Genomic DNA, 13,704 nt, shown 5'->3' with positions numbered 1-13,704 from the left:
TTATTTACCCAAGCTTTATAGGCAAAGCTTCGAGGAATTTGGTCAACATGTGTTTAGAGTAAATGGAGCAGAACAACCAAATTGGATATCAGGGTTAGGAACACTAAATTAAGATCATTACAAATTATTTTCTCGTTATTGTAAATATTTTCCTGTTGTTTTCGATCAAAAGAAGAAAAAAAGTACTTCCTTGATCCCAGAATATTGCAACTAATACTAAATGGATTGTCTGTCTAGGTTTCGTACTATGTCGTGTTCCATCTAGTATTTTGTATATTTTGAACAGAGGAAGAATTAAATAGACATTTTCTCCTCATACTTTTGCAGCCCTCAGAGACGAGTGCTTTAGGTGCATTTTATAAACACATAGTGGTGTAATAAAGTTGATCTACTTTCGAGAGTTTCGTCAATACGTTTTTTTTTGGATCTCGACGGTTTGACCGGAGGCGAATCGGTGGTCTAACTGGCAGGCGGTCACATCGGCGGCAGGGAGGCGGTTCAATCGGCGACAAGGCGGCGTACGAGCGGTAAGACCGGCGGCAGCACAGCAGTCAGACCGGAAACCAGGCCCACTGCTAGCAGACGAGAGTTGCAAGATGAGCTGGTCGATGACTCGACGCCGCATCGTGACCATGACTAATGACTCAACATTGTTGGAATTAATAGATGGGTCTTAGCCCATTCGAAGATTAATTCTTTGAAAAAACACAAAAGCCCACCTCATGGGATGGTATGCATGGAGAGTTTAATACCAGCTTGCTTATTCTAGGAGAGGGGGATCTCCTTAAAAGGGAGGATGCCCTCCTAGCCACTTGAAGCATGTGAGGTGGAGAGAAGTAGGGGAACACACGTGCGCACTCATTCGCCTGGCCGAGCAGGGCAAGGCAGGCGGCGCGCGTGCACGACGTACCTCTCCCTTGTGCAGATGTAGTCTCCTTTTGCAGTTTTGTTTTGCTGCGGGAAATTAGCAGGCGGCGCGCATGCACGACGTACCTCTCCCTTGCGCAGATGCAGCCTCTTTTTGCAGTTTTGTTTTGCTGCAGGAAATTCGCTCTCCCTTGCGCAAATGCAGCCTCCTTTTGCAGTTTTGTTTTGCTGCGGGAAATTCGGATTTGTTTTGTTTTGGAAACATTCCGAAAAATCCGGTGCGTGAAAATGGCTTGGAGTCCGGATAAGTTACGCGCGACTTATCCGGTTCGGTTACGCGGAGTGGAGATCGTGCGGGCGCTCTAATCAAGCGACCTTTCTCTATATAAACCGAGCTGCCGCCTCCACGCAACACACGCGAAATCAATCTAGGGTTTGCCTCCTACTCTGTGCTGCGCCGTCGCTCGTAGACTACTCCATCCCGCTTACCGGCGTGCACCGGCGATTAGGAGAGTAGGTCTCCGGAACCTCTGCCTTCGATATGCTGCACCGGGAGAAGGCAGCAATAAGGTTTTTGGGAAGCGCTTCGCGTGACTGCTCCCTGTTTGTCCACGACGGCTCGTCTTCCTGTTCGCTCGCGTGCTACGCGCCTTCGTCAACGCCCGCAACCGCGAGTGATTCCTGCCGAGCAACCAGTCTTTCCGCAACCTCGGTACGTATTCAATATGTTACGTATATTTGATCTGTTCATGTTTTACTGCTTAGTTTATATGTGTAGATCCAATGTTGCGTTCATGCTAGTTTACATCTGCAATGTCATGATTTATTTATGGAATAAATTAAATTATTATGTGCTTATATTTTCAACAGACATTGTTGTGTTTCTCTACAGCTTCGCTGGTACTCGATGTTGTTGAGCTTGCGTCTGCTGGCGGCGGCGCTGTAAGGCACCTCTCCCTCAGGTTCATCTCAATCGGCGGTTGGGCGGCAAGCCGGCGAGCGCTCGTGGCACTCAGATCTGATTAAAATCTCTTGGATCCAGGCATGAGGTTGGCTAGAATCAGGCGCATGGATGAAGCTCAAGCCATGGTGATGGAAACGAGTTTCCATAGAGCGAGGTGCCGAGGTCCATGGCCCACGGCGGCAATGGTGAAATTTCTTCACACCGGTCCTACCAACCTAGACTTGCCACATGGTGATCGAGCTGCAGCTTGACTTCTTCCCATCGCTCCACGATGATGTATAAATTGCATTCAATCCTACGATTCGTACTTGGTTTTCCTTGCTTCGATTTGATTTGTCAGGCATCAAGTCTTTGTATCTTTGATACTACTTCGATCTGATTTCTTGGTGTGGCAATATCTTTCACGGGCTTGGTAGAGGAGGAGAAAGCAAGAACAAAGAGAAACTATAGGTGGGTCCATATAAAATAAAATAAAGCCGTGATCAGTAAGAATTGTAGCCTTTTGTTGTAGCAGGTGTCTCTTAATTTAACTGAAGATGATATGAAATAAATTGGAACTAACAATAGGCTATACTATTGACCTTACTCTTAGAGAGGAAAACCAAGGAGCATAGGGAAGAGAGAGATAATAGGTTGTATCATACCCCTGAAATTTCAACTTGATATCTTTCATACCCCTCTCGTCACATTTTCCTTCATTTCACTGTTAAGTTTGGTGACAAATATCTTTAATGCCATTGATGATTTAGGTTTGAATATAAGCTTGAAAAACGATTAAAAATTTTGTGAGTACACATGATGTGCATTTTATGTAACCAATGAGACTAAATAATTAGTGTGGAAAATTTTGACATAGATTTTGAAAATAAAACAAATGTAATACATTAAAATTTTTATTTGAAATTTAATATGACAATAGATTTTTTTTATCGGGAGCATTCATAATAAAAATATCATGAGCATTCTTAGCCCTATATATGAATACTCCTTATTTTTTGTGACTTTTTAAAAAATAAAATAAATACATATTTTTATTTCATTAGCTAAAAATAAATTTTGCCATAAATAATGTATTGCATAACAAATTCATAACTATAATAGTCTAATTAACAAACTTTTACATTTTCAATTATATAATTCATAAATTTTTACGTTCATCCAAAGGATAAAATGGTCATTTTTATAGAAATTAGACGGTCAACTAACGGGAGGGGCATTGAAGGGATGAAAATCAAATTTTGAAAGTATACGAGGAAGTAATCAAAATTCAGGGTCATATAAGGAATTAGCTAAAATTTTAGAAGTATACAATGAATTTTCTCCCCTTTTTTGACAAATTGATCCTTTTCAAAAATTTATTTTAAAACTAGTCCCTACAAAAAAACTTCAACCAAAAATAGGCCGTGGACTTAGCGCCATGGACCTTGGCGCTGAGATATAACTTCCTAGCGCCAATGCTATTGGCGCTGAGCTCTAATCCGAGGTGGCATGAATTTGCTAAGTCATCATAGCTCAGCGCCAAGCTAGGCGCTGAGGTCTAAATAAGATTAAATAAATGCGCAATCATTACATTCCAACAAAATTGTGATAGATTGGTGGTTCAAGTCTTCAACCCATAGGCCTAAGGTGCTAGGTCCAAATCTTACTTATCCCTCCTTTTTTTTCCTTTTCTCTTCCTCCTAGCATACTTTCCTACCATTCTTTTCAAATTAAAATGTTCTACTTATAAATTTATTTTAATTTAATCCTGCTTATCCCTCCTTTTTTTTTCCTTTTCTCTTCCTCCTAGCATACTTTCCCTTTTCTCTTCCTCCTAGCATACTTTCCTACAATTCTTTTCAAATTAAAATGTTCTACTTATAAATTTATTTTAATTTAATCCTGCTTATCCCTCCTTTTTTTTTCCTTTTCTCTTCCTCCTAGCATACTTTCCTACCATTCTTTTCAAATTAAAATGTTCTACTTATAAATTTATTTTAATTTTCAATTTACATCGTAGATTTGAAAACTTATATTATATAATATTTAGATTACTATATATTAAAATCTATATAATATTAGGAGAGTAATTTTCTCATCAAATTAAAATGTTCTACTTATAAATTTATTTTAATTTTCAATTTACATCGCAAATTTGAAAACTTAAATTTCAATTTTCGTTTGTAAATTTGTTTTATTTTGAATTTGATTTTGAGTGCCAATATGAAAGAAGTATATGCTCCTTCAATTTTCTATAATTTGTTTTATTTTAAATTTGATTTGAAATTTCAGTTTAAGTTCCCATTTGCCATATAATATACCACTTTAATATTTTTTTCCAAATTCAAAAAAAAAGTTGCAAATAAAGCATATCTTTTGAAGATAATATTACGAGACAACAGTAAAGGAAAAATATAGATAAAGAGAGAGAAGAAAACAAGAGAACCGAAAATAAAAAAATGTAAATAAATAAAGAGAGAGAAAAGAGAAATGGAAAAAATATAGATAAAGATAGAGAAAAGAGAAAGGGGAAACTGAAAAGAGGGGAAAACTGAAAAAGAAAAAAATAGATAAAGAGAGAGAAAAGAAAACAAGAGAACCGAAAAGAAAAAACATATAAATAAATAAAGAGAGAGAAAAGAGAAATAGGAAAAAATATAGATAAATATAGAGAAAAGAGAAAGGGGAAAACTGAAAAAGAAAAAAAAAATTGGGAGAGATGGGATTCGAACCCTGGTCTATGGGGCTATAGCTACAGCTTACTACCACAGGTGGCTCATTGGAAAAGACTGCCTTCACGTTGATTTAACTTGTCAGGACCTCAGCGCCAACCTATTTGGCGCTGAGCTACGATGACTTAGCAAATCCATGCCACCTCGGATTAGGACTTAGCGCCAATGATGTTGGTGCTGAGACGTTATTGATCAGCGCCAAGGACATTGGCGCTGAGTCAATGGCCTATTTTTGATTGAAGTTTTTTGCAAGTACTAGTTTCAAAATAAGTTTTGTAAAGGATCAATTTGTCAAAAAAAAGGGGGGAATTTTCTCTATATTATAACACCCTTTTTTCCTGGCCAAGCATATGCATGTCACTGTTTCGGTGTACTACATTAGAAAGTGACTATGTGTACTGGCCGATGTACGAGGGATGACATCGAGCTGCATACCTATAGCCACACATTTAATAAACAAAACGTTGGCCATAATTGTTCAGAGAAAAGTAAATTGGAAAGGTGCCTGATCAAAGAAGGATTAGGTTTAAACCCAATCCGTGTCCAGGTTTAAACCCAGGATTAGGTTTTTTTTTTTTTTCACGGAGGCAGTACGTATTTGGGAGAACTAAAAGTTTGCACTGTCCGGTGAACCTACGGATCGACTGATGTCTAATTCATTTTCCTAATTTATACATGCATACATACATTTGCAAAAAAGGTAATACCATATAGGTAAATTTGTTGATTTAACACCTTACAATGTAAGTGACACTGACATCATGTATCTTGGACACTGTATATACTCCCTCCTTCCCTAAATGTTTGACGCCGTTGACTTTTCTAAACATGTTTGACCGTTCGTCTTATTCAAAAAATTTTGTGAAATATGTAAAACTATATGTATACATAATAGTATATTTAATAATAAATCAAATGATATGAAAAGAATTAATAATTACTTATTTTTTTAATAAGACGAACGGTCAAACATTTTTAAAAAAAATCAACGGCGTTAAACATTTTGGAATGGAGGAAGTATATATCTTCGAAACTTAAAACTAGTCCATTTGACAATACATGAAAGTGAAAGATGTTTTGACCAGATGGGAGTGGTTTCTCCATCTATAATTAAATAGCATTATCCTAAGAAGCCTTAAGAATTTCAATATACAATCCTGCAAAATATAACTTGCATCGTATATATATACGTGTGAAAGCATCGTTCACTGTTAATGCAAATACGAAATACGTGGCGTAGCGTGCAACACAAGCTTCGATTTCCTGCGTACAGTGATTCCGAATGCTTCTGACATATCAATCTCTTCAGACCTCTTGCTACCTGGGAGCTCCCAATCAAAATGGTAAAGCAAACTTGCAAGCACAAACTCCATACTAGTTAGCCCAAGTGTTATCCCAGGGCATATCCTCCTACCAGAGCCAAAAGGGATATACTCGAAATTATTACCCTTGAAATCAACGAGATCCGAGTTGAATCTCTCTGGTTTAAAAACCTCAGGATCCTCCCAATACCTAGTATCTCTTGCTATAGCCCAAGCATTCACAAGCACTCTAGTTCCTTTAGGTATGTCATAGCCCATGATATTGCACTGCTCACGACATTCTCGAGGAAGAAGGAACGGGCCTGGCGCATGTAGGCGAAGTGTTTCCCGTATAACCAGATGAAGATAGCTTAGCTTGCTCATGCCGTCCTCCGTTAGCTTGTCTTGTCCCTCGAATAGTTTTCTCACCTCTGTTTGGGCCTTCTTCATGACTCGTGGGCTTCTCACTAGCTCCGACATTGCCCACTCAAGCGTTGTTGATGCGGTCTCACTCCCGGCCGAAAATATTTCCTGAGATTCATAAGCAATTTGTAGTTTGTAAGTTTTTCAATTCTAAATTCTGAAAACGACGAAAGTTAAAAAAAAAGATAGAACACTGTAGTGAAAAGCGAACATACATAGTGATTTCATTTTAGTGTGGTGAGTTGGTAACCTTTTCATGTTAAAAATGTTTAGTAATAAGCATCAGGGATTTATCGGCTTCTTAATTGGGGTTACCATGATGACGGTGGCGATCATGTCGGTGGTGAGGGGACACTGCACGCCGCCGTTCTTCTGCAGCATGAGCAGGACGCCGAGGAGGTCGTCCTCGCCGTCGTCCCTGCCTGCAGCGCGCTCGCGGATGATGTCGTCTATGATGGCGCGCACGCTCCGGTTGCACCGTTCGGTCTCCCGGAGCGCGCGGCTGAGCCAGCGCGCCAGCGACGACGACGGGTACAGGTCGGCCAGGTTGAACCCGCCGATTAGCCTGACGATGACCTCGAGCTCGCGGAGGAACTCGTCGCGCCGCGCGCACCTGCCCCCGATGGCGGAGCGCACGACGGAGTCGTTCACCATGCGGGATATCATGTCGCCGATGGGGACCACGGCTCCGCCGCCGCTTCCCATGGCGCACTCGTCGGCGACGGCGCGGACGAGGCGGCGCGCCTCGTCCTCGTGCACGTGGCGCAGTGACTGTACGCGGCGCGCGCTGAAGAGCTCGAGCACGCAGATCCTCCGGAGCTGGCGCCACAGGTCGCCGTAGGGGGAGAACATGATGTCCCGGCCGCCGCGGGTGAAGACGGCCAGGGTCGGCGTGAGGTAGCGGCTGGCAAAACACGCGTCGTGCGTCTTGAGCACCTCCCTGGCCGCCTCCGCCGACGACACGACGAGCGTCGGCACGGCGCCGAACCGGAGCAGCATGAGCGCGCCGTACCTCCCGGCGAGCTCGCGCAGCGCCCGGTGGGGCAGGTCGCTGTGGCGCGACAGCAGGACGTGGTGAAGGCTCCCGACGAGCGGCAGCCGCCACGGCCCCGGCGGCAACTGCAGCCGCTTCTCTGCCTGCGGCGACGAGCAGCAGTGGTTGTTCTTGACGAGGAAGAAGAGCAGGAACGCGGCGAGGACGGCGGCGCCGAGCAATGGCAGGGTCATCTCCATTTGCGACTCTTTTTCTTTCGCTACCGTACCTAACCACGGGAAGAGTAGTAGCTAGCAAGGTGTGGCTGTGTGAGCAAGACGGGCTTGGCTTGGCTTGTCTTCCGCCACGAGATTGTATATAGAAATAGAAAGTGGGAACCGTTTGCTATTGGCACCCTTATCGCTGCCGTCCATGGGATCATCGAGACATGTGCGCCAAAATCGGTGGAAAAACAAAAATGATTGTATACGATGGACCCCACCGTATTCTATACACAACGGTAACTGCACCCATGTATAAAATATCTCGCTCTAGATCGGCGGCGGAAGCGGAGGCTCTGGCGGAGGCACGGGGGGTGGCTGATCCGTTGGGGTCTCGCCCGTCCTGGATTTTTCACATTTTGGTCCTTTTAAAAAATTTATTTCACAAATAGATCCCTAAAAAAACTTATCCCAGAAATGGTTCTTTTTGGGCGCCAGAGTGGCTGGCGCCGTCATCCAACGGGACGGCGCCAGCCTCTCTGGCGCCGTCCTCCTGCCACCGTGGCGCACACGAACCGACGTGGCAGGAGGAGGGCGCCAGCCATGATGGCGCCGCCCTAGGGAGGAGGGCGCCAGCATGGCTGGCGCCGCCGCCTCCATTCCTGTTTCTCTGTATAGAGTTGCAAGGGTGTCATTTTTATTTTATTTTTTCAGATGTTTTTTCACACTCAGGATCACGATACAACCAACCACAAAAAAAATTTAAACTCGAACTACCACTTAGCTAAGTCTGAAAATATCTAGTATACCACTTAGTCTACTTTGCACCTTCACTAAAATTAGACCATAACTCCTTTAGTAAAACTCTTTGATCAGCATGTTAAATATAATGCACTCTACCACTATATGAAATTACTTAATCTAATTCAAAATATAACCACATGAAATGACATATATAAGTTAAACAGTACATAGAGATGTAATTTTTTTATTTTTATTTCATTTTTTTGATATTTTTTTCACACTTAGGAGAACATAGGAACCAACCGTATAGAAAATAAACTCAAACGGACAAAATATGTGACATGTAGAATTTTTCAAAACTCTACCGAAACGGACAAAATATGTCATCTATTAAAATAGGCGTAACTTTCTCATACGGACTCGGAATCAGGCAAATAATATATGCACGGACATCTACAGAAAAAGTTACATTCGATTCTCCCCGCTTTGCCGGGTTCGGCGATATTAAAACCTCCAAATTCCGCTTGCAAGATTGTGTTTTCGAGGAGAGAAGTTTTTCGGTGGAGCTTTGGAAAATTCTACATGCCACATGTTTCGTCGGTTTGAGTTTATTTTTTACATGATTGGTTCCTGTGAGTTCCTAAGTGTGAAAAAAATATCAAAAAAATAAAATAAAAATAAAAAAGTTGCACATCTCTCCTCTGCACTAGTTCGGAGAGAGGAGAGGAGAGGAAAAATTCTACATGTCACATATTACGTCCATTTGAGTTCAATTTTTCTATGGTTGGTTCTTGTGTGTCCCTAAGCGTGAAAAAAATAGCAAACAAATAAAACAAAAATAAAAAATTTCGGGGGGGGGCGCCAGCCACTCTGGCGCACTCCCCCTAGCCACCTCAGCATCGCCCCGCCACATCGGCAGGGGAACGACGCCAAAGAGGCTGGCGTCGTCCTGTTGAACAACGGCGCCAGCCACTCTGGCGCCCCAAAAAGGACCATTTTTGGGATAAGTTTTTCTAGGGGTCTATTTGCGAAATAAGTTTTTCAAAAGGACCAAAATGTGAAAAATCCAGCTCGCCCGTCCTCAGTGGCGGTACCGTTTGCTAACAATAGGCTAGTACTATTATATACTATATTGACCTTGCTCTTAGAGAAGAAAACCAAGGAGCATAGGGAAGGGAGAGATAACAGGTTGTATCATATCTGAGAGGAGCTACGGAGGATAGGGAAGAGAGATAATAGGTTGTATCATACCCCTAAAATTTTAACTTGATATATCTTCCATACCCCTCTGTTACATTTTCCTTCATTTCACTATTAAGTTTAGTGACAAATATTTTTAATGCCCTTGATGATTTAGGTTTGAATATAAGCTTGAAAAACGATTGAAAATTTTATCTGAGTCCACAGTATGTGTATTTTATGTAACTAATGAGACTAAATAATTAGTGTGGAAAATTTTGACAAATTTTGAAAATGAAACAAATGTAATACATTAAAATTTTTATTTGAAATTTAATATGACAGTAGATTTTTTAATCGGGAGCATTCATAATAAAAATATCGTGAGCATTCCTAGTTCTATATTTGTATGAATACTCCTTATATTTTTATGACTTTTTAAAAAATAAAATAAATACATATTTTTATTTCATTACCTAAAAATAATTTTTGACATAAATATTGTATCGCACAACAAATTCATTGCTATAACTGTCAGGGTTATGGATACCACATAACTAATACCTAATAGTAGTTGACTAAATCTCGACAGGACTCACCACATACCATGTCTTATATGGATACAACCTTCGGATATAGGAGGAGTTTCGCATAAGGAAGGATGGCTAGAGTTCTACATGGAAACGACAAGGACTACTCGGATTGTATCCATATTGGTTTCCCTAGTTCTACTTGGACAAGGGGACACCTATGGGTATAAATACAAGACCCCCTAGGAGGAAAGGGGACACCCACCATAGAAGACACGGAACAACAGAAGCCACAACATACAAGCCAACATACGCCAAGACAAGACGTCGGATATCGACTTCAGGGATAAGCACGGTTAGTCCCCTACGGTGTCTCCGGATACTGTCAGGAGAGACGAAAGCGCTATCTCTGATCTCGCCGGGCACGGATTCGAGGAGGAAGACTACCCCATTGTCGACTACGAGTCAGACCTTCAGACCGCCATGTCGACAACAGTTAGATAGGCTACTCCAAATATTGTACTGGTGTGATTATGATGAATAAGAGCAATGACCGGCTTCGGCCAATAGGATGTAGGGTTATTACCTGACAATTCAGGGGCCCGAACCTGTATAAAAATCCTCGTCTCTGTCTCTTTTACCTTAGTCTCGCGTATTTCCATACTGTGCAAATACCGGAATCGCGACATCAAACATCGACAGTGATGCGCCAGGTAGAGGATTTCGTGCTTCAAGGTTTCGACGAGATGGGTTTAAGAGATGGATTTTTCAACAATAAGCTACTCGACGACTTCGGCTGTGAGGAGATCTAACCCGACCGGAGTACATATCCCGACGAGATCGGAATCATCGTCATCAACTATTCGATCTGGCGAGATCGACCAAGCTTCAAGACGTCACCGCTGCGAATCACGTCGATTTTAAGGTTGTCAGTCGTGGTGCTTCGCCATAAATTGACCAACCCCGCCGCCGCGATGGATGTCGACGCCAAACTTTTCTGCATGTTATAACCAACCGAGTCCGATTACTGTGAGGCTAACCCAGAGCAGATATATGCTTTGATTAAACTCCTTCTCGGACTCGTGATTTGCCAAACGGACGGAAAATCACAATACATCGCCCTTGCTGCCTTGCCAAGATCGCTTTGGACTACAGTACATGGCGCCAACATCAGCATGCACTAGGACCCACGATACAGTACAAGAACTCAAGGCCTTGTTAGCTGAATATGTTCACGTACATGCATGGGATACATGTGCATGCTGACCTCGGTGTATGCAAATTCAATACGGTTTAGCATCGCTGACAGAGGTATTTAGTAAATTGATTTTCTAAATTAATTTACTAATTTCGTAGATACATACGGCATGTATCTACTAAGGAACAATTGAGCACTCGAGTAGGTTGTGGTCGAGTACACCCCATTATCGAGAACGATCTCGACAAATGCAGAGTCGTCGCGCCCAACCTGCCAACGAAGACCGACGACCTATCTCATTGCACCGGCCATGGCTGGACTACTCGAGAAAAGGTTGTTAACGGATAATTCCTCGCGAACGTCGTCGGCTTGATCACCCGATATGATTGCGAGAGAACATCCGGATATGCTATAAGTTGGGTATGTGAGTCATACTGGCCACATGATATGCACATGTAATAAACCAACTTTAGCGCCCCTATAGGTGATTGAGAGATTCCTACTCTTGGTTCTCAAACCAGTAGGACGTAGTGATCTCTCTCACCTCACTTCTAGTGGTTGAGTTACGACTACTACCTGGTCCTCGACCAGCGGTGTAACAATTCTCCCACTATTTCCACTTTAAGTGGTCGAGTTACGACTACTACCTGGTCCTCGACCAGCGGTGTAGCGGTTCTCCCACTATTTTTACTTCAAGTGGTCGAGTTACGACTACTACCTGGTCCTCGACTAGAGGTGTAGCGATTCTCCCACTACCTCTACTACAACAAAGTTGATATCAGGTACATAATATCACCAAGTGTTTTACCCAGAGATCCCTTACCACGATGACACCTAGCGTTGAAACCAGTCCTCATGTCCCTTTACACCGTCTTGACAAGGCCTCCGAGGAACCTAAGGGAACTTCGGCTAGGGACACCCAGAGCCGATAAGGCCTTGTCGAATCCTATAGAGACAAAAGACCATGTAAGATCTGGTCGTGTAAGAGTTCTTGTCGTGCGTATTAACCAAACCGTGTAATCAGAAATTGGGTTTTCCAACTTCACGGCTGGGGGCTAGGATCAGTGCTTGTTCAACCGAGGCAAGTCAAAGGTCCAAGAGCCTTATCTCCCGAGAACGATTCTCCGATGACAAGGCTGGGGGCTAGGGAGAGTGTATGACTCACAAACTGACTGATCGAAGTCGGTAAAAGAGTTGACGCTCATATACAAAACATTGGTCTATAAATTTAATTCATTTTCAGTTTTTCATACATATTATAACATGTCACCCTTTGAGCGTTCGCTCGGGGGCTATTTCTATCTAATATTCTTTTCTGAGTATTGATTTCAGGAAAATTCTATTCGACATTGTTGAAGACTCTATGTCTCTATGGTCCTACACCAAGATCGACTAAGGCGAGTATGACAAATGTTGACAAGGCTTCGTTGTAGATTTTACGCCCTCTCGATTGCTCGAGAACGGTTGGTGGATCTCGACAAGGAATACGGAGTGAAAAGATGGTGTACCCGCCGAAATAAAATTTCTTGACTTCAATCCAGATTTTCGATTACAGCCAGACGAGAGACTTAGTCGTATGCTTTGTACTTTCTTGGCTGACGTTGGAGATTGACTCAGACAAACCCTATAGGTGCCTGCATGAGGCTGATAAGGGAAGTCTAACGTTATCTCTGAACTCACCGAAAACGGTTACGTGAGCTCGATAACAGTTTCTCCAAGGTCTGCGGTTGAGAATATGAATTCGTTCATTTGCATTGAAGTCGGGGGCTACTGTCAGGGTTATGGATACCACATACCTAATAGTAGTTGACTAAATCTCGGCAAGACCCACCACATACAATGTTTTATACGGATACAACCTTCGGATATAGGAGGAGTTTTGCATAAGGAAGGATGACTAGAGTTCTACATGTGTCGAGGAGTGATCCTCTCTAGCGGGTGATCGTGAGATCCCCCTTTTGTGAGTTCGGCTGGGGAAAAGGGCTCGCTTGTCGAGATCATGTATCCACCCTAAGTGCTTCCAAATCGCGCACGGGTGCCAAGATTATACAGGTTTGGGCCGCTATCGAGCGTAATACCCTACTCCTGTGTGTGGGATTTATGGTTGAGTGTTACAAAGGTTCCTAAACTCCGGAGAGCACTCTCGCTCCTCTTCTCCTAGGGTTCAGGCCTTCTGAGCCTCCCCCTCTTCCTCGGTGGGCAAGGTCCTCCTTTTATATTTCAAGGGGATACCACAAGCACGGCTTCTACCTAACTTTTTTACGAGAGGGGGACCCATGCTACTTAGACCAGACCACGATCCGTATCTTCGCCCGGAAGCTAAGCAGTCGTCCGTCCTTGAGTGGGACCTAGCGCCGCCCCCCGCGTGACACGGGGGACAGCCCCGTCATTCCTTCTTAAATGAACTGAGACTTATGGCGGTCCTTCTCACATGGAGGGAGCTCCGGATGATGCTTCGATGGGACGCAGCATACCTGCCCCCACTCCGCCGGGTACAGGGGCGATCGTGGGGGCACGGCCGCCCGTCCGATCGGCTGTGACCGGCGACACGGCCTGGTCATGCCCGATTGACGTGGGTCAATCGGGCCGCACT

The 13,704-nt window shown here is 43.2% G+C and overlaps 1 protein-coding gene across 1 annotated transcript; it reads right to left on the bottom strand.

The window, feature by feature from the left end:
- Window positions 1–5,692: 5,692 nt before the first annotated feature.
- On the bottom strand, window positions 5,693–7,607 carry LOC127766803 (dolabradiene monooxygenase-like). Its single transcript, XM_052291951.1, has 2 exons — window positions 6,582–7,607; window positions 5,693–6,374 (listed from the first exon to the last, which is right to left on the bottom strand). The coding sequence occupies exons 1-2, from the start codon at window positions 7,497–7,499 to the stop codon at window positions 5,754–5,756; spliced, it is 1,539 nt and encodes a 512-aa protein (XP_052147911.1). The 5' UTR covers window positions 7,500–7,607; the 3' UTR covers window positions 5,693–5,753.
- Window positions 7,608–13,704: the final 6,097 nt, after the last annotated feature.

Source organism: Oryza glaberrima, chromosome 3 (assembly GCF_000147395.1).
Source record: "Oryza glaberrima chromosome 3, OglaRS2, whole genome shotgun sequence".
Lineage (NCBI taxonomy): Eukaryota > Viridiplantae > Streptophyta > Magnoliopsida > Poales > Poaceae > Oryza > Oryza glaberrima.
Note: the sequence above shows the minus strand (reverse complement) of the source record. Positions and strands in the feature narration are given on the sequence as shown.